Raw genomic sequence first — 19773 nt, forward strand, 5'->3', positions numbered from 1 at the left:
TTTCCTGGTGGTCTAGTGGCTGGGAATCCTCCTACAATGCCGAGGACACAGGTTCAATCCCAGGTCCGGGAAGATTCCACATGCCATAGAGCGCCTCAGCTGATGTGCCCCAAATACTGAAGCCCGAGTTCCCTAGAGACTGTGCTCTGCCACAAGAGAGGCTGCCGCAATGAGATCCACGCGCACGGCAATGCGAGAGTAGCCCCTGCTGACCACAACCACAGAAAGCCCATGCAAAGCAAGGAGGACTCAGTACAGCCCAAGATAATATGCACATAATAAAAGTATTTTTTAAAAGAAGAAACTCCATAATGTACTCTTCAGCTATCAACTCCCTATCCCCCTCTCCCAACTCCTGGCAACCACTAATCTACTGTCTAATCTACTCATGTCTCTGTGGTCTGCCTGATCTGGACATTTCCTAAAAATGCAATCAAACAACGTGTGGCCTTTTGTGACTGGCTTCCTTCACTTATCACAATGTTTCAAGGTCCATCCATGCCGTAGCACATTAACAGTATCCCATTGTATGGATATACGACATTCTACTTTCCTGCTCCTCAAATGATGGACTTGTGAGCTGTTCGCTCTTTAGCTATTGTTCATAATGCCATTATGACCATTGAAGTACACATCTTCTCAAGAATACATGTTTTCATTTCTCAGGGCTATGCACCCAGGAGTGGAACTGCAGGGTAATAGAGCAATTCCAGGTTCAATCGTTTGAGGAACGGTCAGGTTGTTTTCCAATCCCAATGACCCAATTTTTCTGCTTACTATAACATTAGTCAATATTTCAAAATCTTGAATCTGTTTCTGTTACTTTTTTCATTTTCTCCATTTCCTCTGCATTTGCGTATTTATCAGCATGGAACTGCTTGTTTTTGCTTGCAGAATCCGTGATGATGTTCCCGTCACCAGACCCTAGCACTCTGAGCCTCCTCTTCACTGGGTTAGTCCCCTCAGATGCTTCTGAGACCTTTGTCCTAAAAAGGGATCTGTTCATCTGTAGTGTACATTTGTCAATTTCTGCACTACTTTTTCTCTCAATTTACCTTTTTTCCCTCACTTTGGTGATGGGCACTTGCTGACTCCTTTCAGGTGTCTTTCCACTTCTAAAATATGCATTTAAGTTACCACTATGGCAGCTTCAGGTCACCAGACTAGCCTGATACAGCCCTTCCAGTGACCAGTACTGAGCCTGAGTCACAGCACATTCTTCCCTCTCTCATTTCCCTCTTTTCCTTACGGCCCATTAAGCTGCTGCGTTCTCCCCCATCCTCGCATGTTCCCTACCCTGACATCATGTATCTCTTACCCAGAGCCCATAATGAGACTAAGGACCTTACCACAACACCACTCACCTCAGCCTTATGCCTGCAGCGTTTCGTCCATTGGGGTCCTGGGGTCTGTTTATCCTTTCTGCTGGCCATGCCTCTTCCATTCCTTTTTACCTCCTCTCTCGCCTTCTTTTGGGTTATTTTTATTACCCTGCTTTTCCTTCTGTTAACCTGAAGTCATATTTCCATTATTTTCATGGTTACCCTCAAAATTACAACTTGAGTCTGTAAGTTACCCATGTTCCATGCTGGTCAGGACTGCCCCCTTCTCAGTAACATGAGCCCTGAGTCAGTCTTGTTGACTCCCTGGAATTATATGCTGTTGGGTATATGTTAGTTCTACATGGAGGACCCAACAGGAAGCTGTTCAGTGCTCCCTTATCCCTTCCTTCTTTTTGACTTTCTCAGTGCTCTTCCTTCCTGTCTATGTCTGGAACACGCAGGGTCACTTTCTATGCCTACACATCACTGTCAGTGTCTCCTTCAGAGCAACTCTCAATTTGCCTGAAAATGTCTTTATTTCACCGTCATTTTACAGCAGTCTTCACCGAGCGCGCAGCTCTCGGCTGGCAGTCGTTTTCTTTTCACGCACCAAGTGGATGGTCCCACCGTCTTCTGGTTTTGCTCTCAGTTCTGAAGTCAGCTGTCAGCCTGATAATCCTTGGAAGGTGATCTATCTTTTGTTTTTGGAGACTGCTTTCGTGTTTTGCAGTTGCAATCTGTTATGCAATGGCATGATTTTTTTTTTTTTTTTCTGCTTAGAAAGACACTGGGCCTCTTGAATCTTAATTGTTCTGATCAGTTTCAGAAAATTTTCAGCCACTCTCTCCAGACCTCACCCTGTCCATTTCCCCTTCTGCTCTACCTCTGGGCCTCTGCTGGAGCGAGCAGGACCTCCTCACCGTGTCCCCAGGTTTCTCATCCTCTGTGGCTGCATACCTGCCTTCCCATGCCACACTCTGTGTAATTCCTCTTGACCTATCTTACAATTTTCTAATTCTCTTCAACTGTTTCTAACCTGCTTTCAAATCAGTCTATTACTTAAATTTTTCCCCAGTTCTCTTTGGTTTTCCCAAACTTGCTGGGTCAGTTTTTGTGGCTTCTCATTCCTTACAGATATCCCTAGCTTATCTTGCTCCTGAAAGCACAGTGAGAATTGTTTTATTCAGTGTGGGATGCTCTGTTTACTGGTCTGCTGCCATCGATTCCGCAAGTCCCTGGCTGCATTTCCTCACACACCAAGTTATCTCTGTCCATATGCTGGTCACCATATTTGGGAACTGTCTGTAGGAATAACCTGAAGCAGAGGATAAAGGTGCCCAAAATTCACACTGGCCTGAAACTTCAGAATGTGCCTTATTTGGAATATGGGTCTTTGAGGAAGTAATCAAAGTAAGAATCTTGAGACCAGATCATCCTGGACCAGGTCCCACATTGCTGAGGGCCCGCCCTCCAAACCCAACCAGCTCTGCAGAGACCCCCACTCCAGCCCTGGGGGAGCAGGAAAGAACCTAGAACAGACAGAGCCAAGCTGGGGATGCCCAACACCCTCTGGACCAGGCCTGAGGCTGGCTTGCCAGACTATGCCCTGGAGACTACCAGACCAGTCCCTCTGAGCACCGTACCAGTCACACATCCTCACATCTGCCCTCCAGGGCAGCCAGGTGGCAGGATGGGCACCGTTGGAAGAGGGGGTGTGCAGGTTCGGCCCACGCGGGCACTGGGGCCACCCTGGTCCTACACCACTCAGCCCCTAGAACACCTCACTCCTGCCCACTCATGGCTGGGGGGGTGGGGGGCACAGACTTTGATTGCCCTTCCTCCTGCCAACAGGCCCAGCCACCCCAAGGGCCACCCTGCCCGCAAACCTAGCTCCTGGGGCATGGGGAGCTTAGACCCTGGGCTGGGCGGACGGAAGGAGAGCAGGCCAGAGTTCCAGAAGCCACAGCGCCCTGCCAAGGAAACCTCAGCCCCACCAGACAGCGTTTAATTTCTGTGTGAATCAAATTCAAAACAAATTCCAGTGCTGAGAACCGGTTCTGAGATTAACCCTCCATCTACCCGTGGCCTGCCGCCTCCCACCCAAGCATGTGGGGGTGGACACAGACCCCACCAGAGCCCGGGGTCCCCGAGAGTGCCACCCTCACTTGATGCCCTGCTAAGGGACGGGGGTGAGCAGCGCGGGAGGGAAGCCCCCTGTGTACAGGCCACGCTGTGACAGGGACTTCGTGTCCATGACGGCTGTCACCTCTGTCAGCTGAGAGAAGCTCCAGGTCCCGATTTCCCCATCTCAGGGGGCCCTAGCATTCCAGGGCACAAAGAGCTCTTGGTGGGTCCCCGGGGCCATCACCGAACGGCTACTCCAGGGAACTGCCTGGCCCCGCTGGGAGTCGGCTGCCAGACCCAGGGCTCGGCACACTCCGCTAGCTGGGACCAGGAGCACTGCCCACCAGGCCTGGCGTCCACCAGCCTCACAGAAATGCCCCCACCCACACTTGGCTCCTGAAGTGAGCAGAACTCGTGGGACCCCCCCACTACCAGACTGTAAGGGTCACCAGATACCTGTGCCCTTTCCAGACTAGGATGATGGAGCCCACCCTGGAGAGCGGCCCCCAGGAGAGACTAAGGCTGCCTGCACCCCCTGGTCACTGTCTGCCGCAAGAAGACGGGCTGCAGTGGCTTCATGCAGGGACTGGAGGGGCCAGCCCACCTCTGTGCCCTGCTCACCACATCCCCAGGCCTCAGAGACGGCTGTGGACTCACGGTGGAGTTGCCACAAAGCACAGGGGAGACTCAGGGCAGGTGCTTGGAGAATCACAGGGTGCCCCCGCCCCACCATTCCCAGCATCAACGCGATGACCGGGTTCCTTCCCGGAGTTGGCCTCCCGGGGGCCCAACACCACGCCAGACACAAAGGAAGGACGCTGGGACAGCGTCATCCACACCCCGCCCTGGGGTGGCCTGGGGCAGCCGCTGCTGCTCGCTCTGTCCCAGCGGAAGCCAGGCTGCTGCGCTCTGGTCTGGGAGCCCCTGGCGGCCTCTGCTCCTGGGCCAGACCACTTCCCTGGCCACGTCTACCTCAGGTATCGCTAAGAAAAACAAACGCAGCTTGAGGCTTGCCTTTTTCCATTCCCTCGTCCGGCTGCTGGTCTCGAGGTACAGGGCCTGCCAGCTGGGCGGCCGGGTTTCCTCCTGTGGCTAGGGGCGCCAGGCCAGCCAGGAACCTCACTGGGAGGAGCAGGGGAGCATGGCGGACTGTGCCTGCAGGTCACGGAGCCAGATGGCCAGCAAACCACCCAGGTCGACAGTGTCCAGAGTGGGGCTGTCCTCCTCTGGAGACCCTGGCCCAGCCCACGAATGTCCCTTAACCATTAGCCCTGGCAGGAAAACAGGCTGGTCATCACCCAGACTGTGCTACCAAGCCCCACTCCACATACCTGCTCAGACCTGCTATGCAACCTGGACAACCACATGCCCCCACCTCCCCAACCCTTGCTCAACAGGACTTTCAGCTTCCCTTCTGTCCCCCTGGGAGCTGCAACAGAGCCCTCTGCCCTCAGCACAGCACCCACAGCAACATGGCCGACAAAGCCTCTGTCCAACATTCAGGACTCAGTGCCTCAAGTCTGCGACACCCAGCCCACCACCCATGTACTGAAGGTATAGTGGTCCAGCCAGCAAGTATGGGTACGGCGTGGTGGAGGTCGGGTGAGCAGAGAGCTAGGCCACCTGGTGAACGAGCACCTCAGACCCCACCCCAGACTCCTGAGTGCAGACAGGAAGCGGAAGGGACACAGGCTCCCCCGTAGGACTTAGAAGAGCCAGCCCAGTGCAGTTTGGAGAAGACACCACAAGGGACCTACACCACAGGTAAAGGGTGATACTGCTGGGCTGTCCTGCGGCTTCCTGAAAGAGGCAACAGCCGAGGCAACCCCGGAGGATGGGAAGGCCCGTGAGGACAGCCCTGCTCCCCATCCAGGAGGCAGGGACCTGGCCGCACTCACTTCCCTGACAACTGCGCCTCCTCTGAAACCTCCTGCAGCCTGCTCAGCAGGGTGGGCATTGCAGGGGCACCCCTACCACTGGGACAATCCACAATGGGAGCCTGGTACCCCCCAGGCTGGGATTAAGGGGACTGAGAGCCAGCCCTGCTGACAGGAAAGGAAAGCCAAGCCAGGCCCCTTCTCAGGTCATCGCTCTGCCCCAAATTCAGGGCCCATGGCCCCACAGGAGGAATCGTGTGCATGCGTGCTTTTCCAGGAGAAAAAATACCCTCACGTTTCTATTGTCCTTGATACCACAAGGGGTGGGCGGTGGGCACCAGCCTCAGTCTGGGGCCACCCTGGGAGCTGGGCAGGATCATGCTAGTGCCGTGGCCCGGGACTCAGGTCCTGGACCACAGTGGCGAGGACAGGGTGAGATTAGGCCAGCTGTCCTCCCGTCCAGACGGCCGCCGGCTGTGGTGGGACACCTGCTCACACAGCTGAGGGGAGCCAGATGGCGGCGGCTTCCTCCTCACCTCAGGCCCCACCGGGAGGCTTCGGACCCCTCCGCCTGTGCACATGGGCTCCCAGCCCCGAGGCCCAGGCCTGCCCTGATGCTCCCACCTGCTTCTGTGTTAGGGGGCCAGGGCGGAGCCCCCACGAGCCTACAGAAGGGGACAGTGAGGGAGGCAGGGGCCAGTGGTTTGGGAGCCCACCGACCCCCAGAGCAGACTGGACAGGAGAAGGAGGACTCTGGAGACGAGAGAGGCAACAGGCGGTCAGCCCACAAGGGATCCCCTCGGCCGCCCCCACCTGCTCTTCCCACCTGCCTCCCTACGTCCGCCCTGCACCCAAAGTCTGGGGAACCGGAACGCCCCGGTCCCTCTGCTGGCCACGGAGGTCCGAGACCACAAGTCCAGAAAGAATCTCCCTTCCTCTGCAGGCAGGAAGCCCGGCCCGTCCACCACATCCCTCCTTCCGTTCCTGTCCCTGGAAGCCCTCCCCACGTCGCCAGGCCCTTCCAGCAGCCTGCTGCCTCCACCCCCAGCCCTCATCACCCGCTATCCTGGCTATTTGTAATGCCTTCTTTGGGGGAAGTGTCTATTCTGCTTCTTTGCCTAATTTTTTGGCACAGTTGTTTGTTTACCTGTTGAGTTGTAAGAGCTCCTTTATGAAAGGGTGAGAGACAGCATGCTGCCTCACAGGTCAAGAAAACAGGTTCTCCTTGGTCCCAGAACAGATCTAGAACGCTTAAAGTAACCCACGGGGCGACTTCCAAGGGGCGCAGGCAATCTCTCTGCCAGCCCCTCAGCTGCCCTGGACCCTGTGCTCCGGGCACCATCGCCTGAGCCTCAGCTCACAGTGGAGCCGACTCTCTCCTGACCCTCTGGAGCACACTGCTCCCTGTGGTCTCTCCCCAGAGGCCACTTGCCTTGAGGCCTTCTTTAGGCGTGTCTGTCCTGAGGTGGGTCTCTGTGGGTAGCACGTGCCCTGCCACCCAAGCCCACGTGACTCCCCAGATTCCTACTTACCTTACGGCACCACCACTCCTGGCCAGGGAATCACCTGGGACACCTCTCACTCTGCCAGCCCCTCCATAACCCCCGTGGACTCTGGGTCTCCCAAGCCCCCCACATAGACCTCCCCCCAGCCCCTAGGAGGGCTGTTTCATTCTCTCAGCAGGCCTCCACCTTACCCACTGCCCAATCACTGGTTCACCATACAGCCTCATCATTCCACCGTCAGGCCGGCTCCTCCTGCCCTGGAAACCTTCTCTCCTTCTTTCTACTCCAGGGACCAGCTGGAAGCCTCTCCTTGAAGCAGCCAGCGGGCATGTGGCTGAACCCCCAGCTGAACCCAATGTTCAGTATTCAGAAAAGCAGAGGAGGTTGACCCTCCCTGACCCACATTCAGAGACCACCCCCACCCCACGACAGCAGCCCCTAAGCACAGTGCCAGGGCCCCCAGCTAGCCCCAGTCTGCAGCAAAGCCCTAATCCCACACGGGACTCCAGCAAAGGAACCTTCACCCCGGCCCACACAGTCCACTGGGACCAAGCAGGAAGACCTGCTGTGACGGCCCATGGATGCAAATCCTTTATGAAAGGGTGAGAGGCAGCATGCTGGTTCACAGGTCAAGAAAACGGGTTCTCCTCAATCCAAGAAGAGATCTAGAGCATTTAAAGAGCTCTTACGTCTCAACAGAAAGACAAACAACTGTGCTAAAAATTAGGCAAAGAAACTGAATAGACGTTTCCCCAAAGTAGACACTGCAAATAGCCACTATGCACATGAAAAGATGCTCAATATCACAAGCTCAATATCACAGGGGAAAAGATGCTCAATATTACAAGGGAAGTGTTAGTCCCTCAGTCATGTCTGACTCTTTGCAACCCCGTGGACTATAGCCTGCCAGGCTCCTCTGTCCATGGAATTCTCCAGGCAAGAATACTGGAGTAAGTAGCCATTCCCTTACTCCAGGGGATCCTCCCAACCCAGGAATTGAACCTGGGTCTCCGGCATTGCAGGCAGATTCTTTACCCTCTGAAACACCGTGGAAGCCAGTCATCAGGAAAATGTGAATGAAAACTACAAAGAGATACTACCTCAAGTCTATCAGGATGGCCAGAATTTAAAAAAAAAAATGTTTTTTTAAAATCAGAGAATTAAGCATTGGCGAGGATGTGGAGAAATTGGAACCCTCATGCATTACTGGTGGGAATGTAAAATGATGCTGTGGAAAAAAGAGTTTGGTGGTTCCTCAAAAAGTTAAACACAGCATTACTATATGATCCAACAATTCTACTTTTAGGTAGAAAAACTGAAAACATACATCCACAAGAAAAAAAACTGTAAACCAATTTTCACGGGAGCATTATCCACAATACCCAAAAAGTTGAAACTACCCAAGTACCTATCAACGGATGAATAGATGGAAGAGAGTTGTCATATGCCCATCCAGCCGAATATTATTTAGTGACAAAAAGGAACGATACACTGAATCATTCCACAAATGTGAATAAACCTTAAAAACAGTATGCTCAGTGAAAAAAGCCAGATGCGAAAAGCCACATACGGTATGATTCCGTTTATATGAAATGTCCAGAACAGGCAAATCCACAGAAACAGAAAGTGGATTAGTGGTTGCCAGGGGCTGGGGGAGGGAGAGGGGGATATAAGGTTTCTGGGGTGATGAAAATGTTCTGGAATTAGACAGCAGCGCTGGTTGCACAGCCTTGTGGACGGATTAAAAACCACTGAACTGTACGCATCAGCTAATAAATAGAGAGGATGTGAGTTACATCTCAGTAACAAAAAGCACTTGCCCCCCATTCGCAACAGTCCAGAGCCCCTCAGCTGCCAATTAAATTGACTGCCAGCACCTCTCATAGACTAGGGAAGCCCTCAATGCCATGCCTGTGATGCCTCATCCATGCAGGCCTCCAGGCTGCCTGGAGCAGAAAGTTGGGACAAACCCACAGACCTCACAGCAGTGCCCTGCTCCCCCTCGGTAACCTGCAAATGCTTCCGGTATAACATGGAATGCTGAGGCCAACACCTGGAGGAGCCTCAGCGCTCACTGTGCCCCTTCTTGCTTCCTTTGAAGATTAATCACCTTGGAAGCCTCAGGCCTCCACTCGCCTGGGCAGCTCCTGGATGCCTGTCTCGCAGCTTCCCTAGGGGCCTCTGCTGGGGGCTGGCTCAGCACATGGGACCTCTAAGAAAAAGGCAGTAAAGTGCCAGGGACCCCAGGCCATGCTTTGGCTGGCACAGATCCCCAAATCCCAGCCCCAACCCCTAACTCCAGGCTCAGAGAAGCACAAGGGTGGCTTGCCCCAGGGTCTGGGGCATCCCTTCCTGGGCAGCTTTACCTGCCCACCCTTTACCTCCATATTCTCACCTGAGGATAACACCAAGAGAGAAGCTGAGCACTGGAGAGCCCACCCAGGTCTAGGAGTGGGACAGAGTGGCAGGGGGAGCGGGGGGAGGTCGTTGGTGGCAGGGAGAGGTGTCCAAGTTTATATCTCAAACTTGCCGCAAGCCCCTGGGACAGCATCTTCCTGCTTAGAACCAGGCTCCACTTCCTTCCAAGAGGGCATCAGGCCAAGCTGTCTAGGCCCCCAGAGCACAGACATCTCGGTAGCCCCAGGAGAATCAGATGGAAACACCACCTGCTAATCACGCCAAAAAGCAGGGTCAGGCCTGGCAGGAAGAGAGAGGAGCCCCTTTTCCGTGGCAGGCAGATGACCTGCAGGGCCCTGCCTGGTGGCCAGAGGCTGAGGAGGACAGCAGAGGCAGGGCGGCTTGGGTTGCAGGCCGAGGGGGGTGGGGGGGCAGGGCAGGGAGGGCTCCCACCGCCCACGTGATCCTCCCCCAGGCCAGCCTCTCCGGGTTTCTGGGCTGTAACTGGAGCTGCCCTGCCTGTGCGCCTCTGTGCCAGGCAGAGCTTTCAGAGTGGGGGAAGGGAGAGGAGGGCTGGATCCCAGCTCCTTCCCCGGTTCCCTCCGTACTCGGGGTGGGGAGGGGAGCCCCAGCACAAGGCACAGGGAGGCCCCCTGGCTCTGGCCCAGCCCTGCCTGGCCCTGCCTGGCTTGGGCCATCTCCTCCTCCCCCTACCCTCTGGCTCCTGTCCCTTTACTAGGCCAGGAGAAAAAGCCCCAGACCCAGGTTCAGCTGCTCACTGCCGGCCAGAGGCTGGGTCTTTAGGCCCTGTGCTATCCTGAGTGGACTCCAGCACCAGGTCCCTTCCCTCCTTTGCCTGCTCAGCTGGCTCAGAGCCTGCCACCCTCCAGGACTTTCGTCCACCAAGCTGAGTCTTGTCTCTCTTGCCTGGTGTGGAGGAGACAGAGAGGGAGTACCCTCCAGCAGAGCAAGCACAACTTCTTCCTCTGGGGCAGTCTTCCATGGAGCAGGACTTGAGAAGCCCACTTGAGGTGACCTTTGGGATTAAAGAGCAGGGCCAAAAGGGCTAGCTGGAGAAGCTGCAGGGGCGCCAAGCCCTCTCAACTTGCCACACAGCCCCTAGGGGTTATTCTCTTCAAGGGAGCCAAGGAGACTTCCCTGGAGATACAAAGCGCAGAGAAAACAGGGAGAAAGAGAGGGATGCTGCAGGGGTGGGGGTAAAGGATGAGAGCCAGGACCCCGAAAACCACCCTGTGGATCCGATCTTCCCTGAGAGTAAAAGCTGGCAGCAGGGACTCCGCGCAGAGCACAGAGTGGCGCAGACGAGCCCAGGGTGTGTCTGAAGCCTGGTGAGCAGACCCACGGCTGCGCCTGGACAGCGCAAAGGCACAGCTGGCTGACAGGCCATCGTGACTCACCGTGGACCTGCAGCCAGACAGCCAGCCTCTGACCCTCCCTCTGCCCGAGAGGGTGAGGCAAAGGCTGCACAGATGGCATGCAGGGGCGTGCCAGCCTCTGCACAGCCTGAGCCCCAGGCAGGCCAAACTCACAGCCACAGCCCTGGCTTCGGGGTGGGGTCTCCAGGGTAAGAAGACAAGGAGCTGACCCTGGGAGACAACCCAGGAGAAGGGAACAGGAGAAGTGGGCGGGGGGAGAAAAACACAAAGGGAAAGTTTCCCATGAAAATATTTTATTTTCTTTGAGAACAGGATACACCTGCAGGGCTTCTCGCCCAGTCTGCCTCTCCCCGCCCTGGCAGTGCCACATTTCTGGGCCAACGGGGCCCTCTGCCGGCCAGGCCGCTGCGCGCCGCGCCTGGTCCACGGGAGAGGGAACAGGTGACAACGGACGCAGGGCGGCAGCCCGGGACGGGCATAAGGCACCCCGGACGGGGTCTGGGCGGGACTCGAGGGTGGCCTCAGCTCCAGGAGTGGCACGGGGGAGGGAGGTGGAGCGGCTGGGGAGAGCCGGAGGGCTGCCTACACGACGCCACACAAACCTCGGGGGCCCATCTGCAGAGTACAGCGAGGGTCCCCAGAGCTCGCCTGGCAGGACATCCCAGATCTGGGAGCGAGGAACCAGGAAGGGCAGGAAAGAACGATGGGGAGAGACGAGCCAAAACCACAAAAACTGCTGCTGCGGAGAAGCGCGCGGGGCAGCGACCCGGGAGGCGGCTGGAAGCAGCATTCATAGCCCGCCCGGGCCCGGCGCACCAGAGAGGTCCCACAGACGCGCTCCCGCGGGTCGCGGCCCGAGCGAACGTCAGAAGCAAAGCGCAAGAAAAATAAAATTCCTCCAGCCTGGAGTTTTTCCCCCCTTTGGGGCTCAGTGCAAGGAACATCTGGATTTTGTACGTATTTTTTTGTTGTTGTTAAATTAACTTCTCGGGGAGAGAAAGGAGGGGGAAACTGCAAGGCGGGTGGGTGTGCAGGGGCCAGGGAGGCTCCAGACGTTTGGCTAGAAATCCCAGCCAAAGGCAGCCGATAACCAGAGCTTGGTCCCGCAGCTGCAGGGAGCCTCGAGCACGGCCGCGGGCGCGGCCACAGGGACTACGGCTCCAGGGTCACGAAGGACCGGGGCCTCACGCCAGCCAGTCGGGCACGCCGGCCCCTCTCCGTGAGCCGTGCCACAGGGACACCGACTCCCGAACCCAGCGACGCGGGTGCCGCAAACAAACAGCTCCAGGCAACCCGGCGCCCCTCGCTAGCCCGGGCACCGCGCCCCGCGCACCTGGATCGCCCCCGCCCTCGCGCCCGCGCCGGCCTCGGGCCCGGCCCGCCCGCCCCGCCCGCCGGGCCGCCGAGGCACCTACCCGAAGTAGGCGGCCGAGGGGCGCAGCGCGGCGAGCAGCAGCGTCAGCGCGAAGGCCGCGGCCAGCCAGCGCGCCAGCAGGGGCCCATCCAGCATCTTGCCGCGCCGCGGCGGCTGACCATCGCGCTCCCGGCCCCGCGCTGGGCGCCCCGCGGCCGCCGCCCTCTTATAGCGCCCGGAGCGCCAGGCCGGGGGCGGGGCGCCGGCCAGCTGGCCCGGCCCCGCCCGCGCCCGGGGAGGGGTCACGCCGGCGCCGGGGGCGGGCCGAAATCCGAGCCAGCGCACCGCCCAGCCCTGGTGCCTCCGGGCCACTCGGGTCTCAGGGCGCGCCTCGCGCGTGGGAAGCGAGGCACGCGAGGGGCGGGTGGGAACCGGGGCGGCCGGAAGGGGCGGGAGCGCGGCGGGGGCCCGGGGAAGGGAACAAGCCCCCGAGCGGCTGTGGGCGTGGGTGGAGCCAAGTCGGAGTGTTGGTGGCCTGGGGCAAGACGGCGAGGCTGGCGCTGGGCGGCTAGCCGGGTGGGAGTGAGCGAGTGGGAACGCCGGGGGAATCTGGAAGTGGGAGGTTTGGTGCAGCTGCGGGGGCGGGGTGTGACCTGGGGCGGGGCCGGGGCGGAGCTCTTGGCCAGCACTCAAGCGGGTGGTGCCGCGGGGGACTCGGGTGTCAGCCTGGAGCTGGAGCAAGCTTGTCGGCTCCCAGAGGAGTTTGCGTGAAAGGGGAGACAAGCCAGCAGGTGATGCCCCTGCCTTTGCCAGGCCGGACGGGCGCTGCTCTCTGGTTTGTTGTCTTGGGAATGAGGCGACCTGATCAGGGATGGTGCGGCCAGATCGATCGACCTTTGGGGACCTCTGTCTCCCTGTTCTTAAATCCAAGGAGGAGCTGGCTGAGGTCACTGCCAGCGCTGATCCTCGGGTGACCTCCTTCTCAGAACCTCTACCGTGAGGGCTGGACGAAGGGGGCTTGGCATGGGTAGAGGCAATAGGAGCTGCCAGGGACAGGGAGGAGAGACGATGCAGAGTCACTGCTGAAGTAAGTCAGGGTCTGAGAACCCAAACCCCAGATTAAAACAGATAAAACAAATTAACAGAAAACAGGATAGGTTCAAGGAGAATCCTTAGAGACCGCTGGGCCAGGGCTTCTCCATGTCAACAGCCACAGCGGGGAGAGCTCTGAGGTTCAGGGAAAAGTGTCCACGAAATGCCAGCCTTCAGGTGACCCTAGAGGCTCCATGGGTCCACTTGGCCAATACTATGGGGGCCCTCAAGTCCTGGGCCTGCAGGGGAAAGCATAGCTTTCTATCAGCCATCCGGACTGAGTTGCTGCTTCTGGGCACAGTGACCCAGAGTCTGGGGGTCTGAGCACCTCTAAAGGCTGGGTTAATGGGTTCTGAAGATCTGCTTGGTGACGTGAATCAGGACAAGAACTGAAGGACAAAACAGGAGGACAAAAAACGTACCCTGAGAGCGGCACATGGAGCATAACATATGCTTGGGCTCCCACCTCTCTTAGAAGGCCACCCACTGAGCATACCCCATCCTTCCTAGGGGCCTCCTAGTGCTGGGCTGGTGAAAAGAGGGCCGAGAGGAGATGGGGCACAGGCACATCACTTCCTCTCTGGGCCTCAATTTCCCCATCTGAGACGCATCCAACTCTAAGGAATCATAATGTCTTTTTCTAAGTTGTAATGTCGTGCTGCAGAAACCTCCACCCATGGTTTTGCTTCTGTGGGTGTGACCTGCCTCACATCATCCCCCACCCCAGGGACTCCTCATGTAGGAGGGGGCCCTCCAACACCCTCGTCTGCTCACACCACACTCAGCCACTTCAACAGGGCTGGCACAGCAAAGAGAACACCAAAGCAGCTCCAGCCCACCCAGGCTGGAGGCCTAGGGGACACCCTGTCATGCCGCACCTCCAAGTGCCTGAGTTCAACCCCCAAGGCCTCCACCTGCAGTCCTGGCTCCCACGCCCCGGAAGCGTGAGGCATGAGCTTAGGGGACGCAGACTGATGACATCTTTAAAGGCACAGAGATTGCGTCCAAAAAAAGTGAAATGTGAGATTGTAAATGTGTTTGGAAGGCGCTGCAGGCCTTAATCGAGTTTCTTTCCATGGGGAGTGGAGGGTTCTCTTTTGGCCACTCAGCAAGTCCCAAAGAAAGAGGCAGCCAGCTGAGGTTCCAGCCAACAACTTGTGGGGGGCACAGGTGGTGCACTGGGGGCTGGAAAGACAAGTGCCATCTGTGGAAGGGGAATGAGGGTTTTCACCAGGGGCTGCCAACTCATAGCAGCTTGGGGGGCTATTGCAGCCAGCCTGAGTGGCCCCAAAGCACCTGTTTTTGAGTGCTAAGCCTCCCCCACGTATCAGCAGGGACACCTTCAGTCCAAGGAATAGGAGGACTGGCTTTGCTAGGCCGTGCAACATGTGAGAAGGGTGAGGTGGGTAGCAGTGCCTGGTACATAGTAACATTGGGAATACACCTGAGGGTCTAGGTAGGGCCACCCCTGGAGTGATGGCAGCAACTGAGGTGGTGCCACCAGCTACCACTGCAGCTGGACCTGGGGGTACTGGCTGCCTCCCCCAGGAGTCTCCCAGACCTTAGACCTCTCCATCAGGTCTGACCACTTTGCCCTGCCCTTGCCTGCATTCATACCTCTGCCATGACCACTGCTGGGCCTTCCTGTACTGCAGACAAAAACCGAGGTGGCCCTGCTTACAGACCTCAAGGCACCCGTGCAGTCTAGACCTCTTCAGAGGGGGCCAGGTGCTTCCCACTTCTGTGTCCATGTCTCCTGCCTCCCTGCATATAAGCCCCAGCCCACCTTTGCAGATTCTGGTCACCTGAAACACCTCCCCTAGCCATTCCGCATTGGCCTGGCGTCTCTGTGCCCAGTGTGGAGAATGAAGGTAAGTTAATGTGGAACAGTCATTAACAGACAAGCATATGGTTTGATTGACACTGGCTGGTAAACTGAGGCCCAGAGAACCCAGCAAATTAGCCCAAAGGGCACAAAGCCACCTGGGGGTGGGAGAAGGAGCACCTGACCCCAGTCTCATGCTTTTACCAGCTGAGCCACCTCACAGGTAATCTTGCTGGCCTCAGCACAGCATGAGAAGGCTATGTTATCCCAGGAGGTCAGAGCTTTTTCTTGCAGCATAGCGTGCTCTGGCCAATGGCAAAGTGGTCCCATATTTCTGTTGGAGAAGCCTGGGCTTGAGGCTTCCTTATTCCCCTGCCACAGCCACCTAGGTCTGCTTGGCACGCTGTCTGGGAAAGGACATCCAGAGTACCAGGCAGAACAAGCTGTCGCTAGTTCAGGGGCTGCAGCCACCCCGTGCAGCGTGAGGGAGAGCATGGAGTGGTCCAGGCCACCTGCATGGTCTCTGCCGTGTACATGTTCCTAACCAGAGTTATGGTCTCCAAGGGGCAGATGGGCACAGCTCCAAGAGGACCGGATCAACACCAGGGCGGGTGTGTGCTCTGAAACAAAGCCCACCCCAGGAGGGGAAAAACAAGCTCTGAAGGCTCACTGACACTTTTGCAAACATCCAACTTCATGGAGACCCTAGCCCTGTGAACTGCCAGAATCACTCACAGCAATAGGTCCTGAGCACACTGATGCCCAGCTGGCAGAGGGGGCTGCCCAGGTCTCAGCACGACAGCAAACTCCTGCAAAGCTAGAGTGCTCACCGTGACCCCAGCCTGGGCAGCACGCCTTCCTAGGCCAGGCCCACCTGACATCTTCAAGGCCAGGTTTGGATGCAGCAGCAAGGCCTCAATTGTCAACTTAGTGACCTCCTCAGTCATCTCCTCCCAGGGCCAGAGCCAGAGAGAAGGGATAGAAGACAGGAGGAGGCCCACCTTCCCAGCTGATGCCCACCTACTTCTCAGCCACTCTTCAGGCCTGAGTTGCTGAGCTGACAGCAAGATGAGAATGAGGTTTGGGGAGGATCCAGAGGGGCCAGGCTGGGGAGGTTTCACTGCCCAGAACCAGGGACAGTTCTCTCAGGTGGTCTGGAAGGAGTGGGTGAACAGCTGCTTATCAGAAAACATTACCTAATTGGGGTCTAACTGTGAAGGTTTATGGAGCCAGGCAGGGGGGCTCCCTGGGGGGCATGGTGAAAGCCGCTCATGAGTCATTTGAAACTGAGCCGGACAAAGAGCTTAAGGAGAAATGATCCCACCCAGTCTGCCAGCCATAGGTAGAATGAGCTCATGGACTCTGGGGCGCACATGAATGCGTGTGTGTGTGTGTGCGTGTGCATGAGAGAGGTGGAAAGAGGGAAGGGAGGGGAGGAAAAGAAGAGAAGAGAGAAAAAGCTGGTAGTCACATAGCTGGGACTCGGAAGCTGAGCCCCCCTCTCCACCGGGTTTGGAGCCGCCACCGTGGGCCGCATTACTGCATGGGCAGACTGCCCCCTGCAGGTCGGCGAGGGAAGGGCCCAGTGTCTCAGTCAGCATCGTGGTTCAGCAATCCAGCCAGCATCCTGGTCTAGCATCCTCATCCAGCATCCCAGCCAGCTTTCAGGCCAGCATGAACATACCTTCTCTGCGGTGCCCAGCACAGGACCTGTTCTGGGATATATGCCAGATGGGCATGGAGTGTTTTCTTCAGTGGGACACCATCTGCTCACACCACTTCATCCTCTGTGAGATGTGTGTTGGAGATGGATGCATAATAAACATTTTTAACATGTTTATTCAAATGTTTAAAACTTATTTTGAAAGAATGGTAGATCCACATGCAACTGTGAAAAATAATAAAGAGACTTCTTGCACCCTTCACCTGGTTTCTCCCAATGATAACTTCTTGCAAACTATAGACAGTATGACAAGCCAGGAAACTGGCATTGACAAAATCCACTGACCTTGCTGCATGCACTCAGCTGTCTACATGTGTGTTTTGTTCTATGTACTTTTATCAAATGTGGAGGTTCACTTGTCTACCACAGTTACACTGAACATCTCCATCACTCATGCCACACACCCCCTGCTGCTGCTGCGAAGTCGCTTCAGTCGTGTCCGACTCTGTGCGACCCCATAGACGGCAGCCCACCAGGTTCCCCTGTCCCTGGGATTCTCCAGGCAAGAACACTGGAGTGGGTTGCCATTTCCTTCTCCAATGCGTGAAAGTGAAAAGTGAAAGTGAAATCGCTCAGTCGTGTCCGACTCCTAGCGACCCCATGGACTGCAGCCCACCAGGCTCCTCCGTCCATGGGATTTTCCAGGCAAGAGTACTGGAATGGGTTGCCATTGCCTTCTCCAACACACCCCCTAGAATCTGCTAATCTGCTCTCCGTCTATCATTTTGTCCGCTCAGGAATGCTATATGCATGTAATCATACAGTATGTAACCTTTAAGGATTGGCTTTTGCACTGAGAATAATTTCCTGGAGATCTGTCCAGGTTGTCGAGTTTATCAATGTGTGTGTGCTCAGCCTCTCAGTCGTGTCCAACTCTTTACAGCCCATGGACTATAGCCCACCAGGCTCTTCTTCCCATGGAATTTTCCAGGCAAGAGTACTAGAATGGGTTGCCATTTCCTCCTCCAGGGGATCTTTCTGACCCAGGGATCGAACCTGCTTGTCTCGCATCTCCTGCATTGGCAGGCAGATTCTTTACCACTAGCGCCACCTAGGAAACCCAAGTGTATCAGTAGTTCCTTCCTTTGGGTTGCTTCCTAAGATTCAACTGTGTGGATATACCATTCGGTCATTGCAGAATATCTGGGCTGTGTCCAGCTTCTGGTTATTATGAATAAAACTGCTGTTAACATTTGTGTACAGGTTTTATGTGAACATAAGTTTTATTCGTCTGAGATAAACGCCTAGGAGAGCAATGGCTGTGTCATATGGTAGTTGCGTGTTTGGTTTTGTAAGAAACTGACAAACTATTTTCCAGAATGGCTGCACTGTTCTACATTCCCACCAGCAATGTTCAAGAAATCCAGTGTTTTTACATCCTCGTCAGTATTTGGGGTTGTCACTGTTTTTTTTAATTTTAATCATTCTTTTAAGCATGCAGTGTCTCGTCGTGGCTTTAATTTGCATCTCCCTAATGGCTAATAATGTTGAACATTCATAGATTTTATTGCCTCTTTGATAAAATGTCTGTTCATCTTTTGCCCATGTTCTAATTGAATTTTTTAGTGTTGAGATTTGAGTGCTCTTTGTATGTTATAGGTATGATTCTTTGGTCAGAGGCTAGTTTGCAAATATTTTCTCCCAGCCTGTAGTTTGTCATTTCATCTTCCTCACTTGCACTTTTGCAAAGCAAAACTTTTTAATATTTCCTTTTATTATCATGCTTTTTGGGTTATGCCTGAGCTCTTTTCCTAGGCCAAGATTCTGAAGATTTTTTCCTATTTTTTTTTAAATAAAAGTTTTATAGTCTTACAGTTTTAAGTCCATGATACATTTTGAGTTAATTTTTATATAAGGTGTAAGGTTTAGGTTGACGTTCATTTTTCTGTCTATGATGTCCAATTGCTTTAGCACCATTTGTTATAAAGGCTTTTTCCTCCATGCAACTGCTTTTGTGCCTTATTCGTTAGAAATCAGTTGTGTATATTTGAGTGGAGCTATTTCTGGATTCACTGCGGTGTTCTGTTCGTGTGTGTGTCTGTCCCTCTCTCTGATTTCTGGATCACACTGATTTCTGGAACAATATAGCAAGTGAACATTGCATAGGGTTATTCTTTCACTTTAGTCTTCTTTTTTCAAGATTGTTTAGCTATTCAAAGGCTTGTACCTTTCCATAGTTTTAGAATAAGTGTGTCTGTGCCTACCAAACAAACAAACAAACAAACAAACAAAAAAAAAAACCTTACTGGGATTCTGGTAATTATGCTAAACCTATAGATCAATTCAGATAGAACTGACATCTTTGCTATGTTCAGTTCAATTCAGTCGATCAGTCATGTCCGACTCTTTGCGACTCCATGAATCGCAGCACACCAGGCCTCCCTGTCCATCACCAACTCCCAGAGTTCACTCAGACTCACGTCCATCGAATCAGTGATGCCATCCATCCATCTCATCCTCTGTCATCCCCTTCTCCTCCTGCCCCCAATCCCTCCCAGCATCAGAGTCTTTTCCAATGAGTCAACTCTTCGCATGAGGTGGCCAAAGTACTGGTTTCAGCTTTAGCATTATTCCTTCCAAAGAACACCCAGGACTGATCTCCTTTAAAATGGAGTGGTTGGATCTCCTTGCACTCCAAGGGACTCTCAAGAGTGTTCTCCAACACCACAGTTCAAAAGCATCAATTCTTAGGTCTTCCAATTCATGAACACAAAATGTCTCTATTTATTTAGGTTTTCTTTGAGTTTTTAAAATCATTTTGTAATTTCAACATAAATATTCTGCACATTTTGTCAAGTTCATAACTGAATATTTCATTTTCTTCAGAGTGATTATAAATGGTATTGTCTTTTACATTTCCACTTCCACATGTTCATTGTAAGTATATGGAAATGCAATTGATTTTTGTGTGTTGATCTTACACACAGTCATGGAGAGCTTACTTAGTGCAGAAGGTTTGGATTTTATTCTTTTAAAAGGTTCATTGGGGGACTTCCCTGATGGCTCAGTGGTAAATAATCCAGGGGTCGAATCCCAAATGCAGGAAACATGGGTTCGACCCCTGGACCAAGAAGATCCCACATGCCTCAGAGTAACTAAGCCCATGCACCTCAACTATTGAGCCCTTGCTCTGGAGCCCAGAAGCCCACAACTACTG

General features: G+C 54.7%; 1 protein-coding gene across 1 annotated transcript in view; it reads right to left on the minus strand.

Moving 5' to 3' along the window:
* The window catches only part of WNT9A (Wnt family member 9A), a 29810-nt gene extending 17584 nt beyond the window's left edge, over positions 1 to 12226 (minus strand). Inside the window, exon 1 of the mRNA XM_025294084.3 lies at positions 12038 to 12226. Within this exon, the coding sequence (XP_025149869.1) occupies positions 12038 to 12132 (95 nt within the window). The 5' untranslated portion in view covers positions 12133 to 12226. The remainder of the gene's footprint in view (positions 1 to 12037) is intronic.
* Between the last annotated feature and the right edge of the window lie 7547 nt (positions 12227 to 19773).

Source organism: Bubalus bubalis, chromosome 9, assembly GCF_019923935.1.
Source record: "Bubalus bubalis isolate 160015118507 breed Murrah chromosome 9, NDDB_SH_1, whole genome shotgun sequence".
NCBI lineage: Eukaryota > Metazoa > Chordata > Mammalia > Artiodactyla > Bovidae > Bubalus > Bubalus bubalis.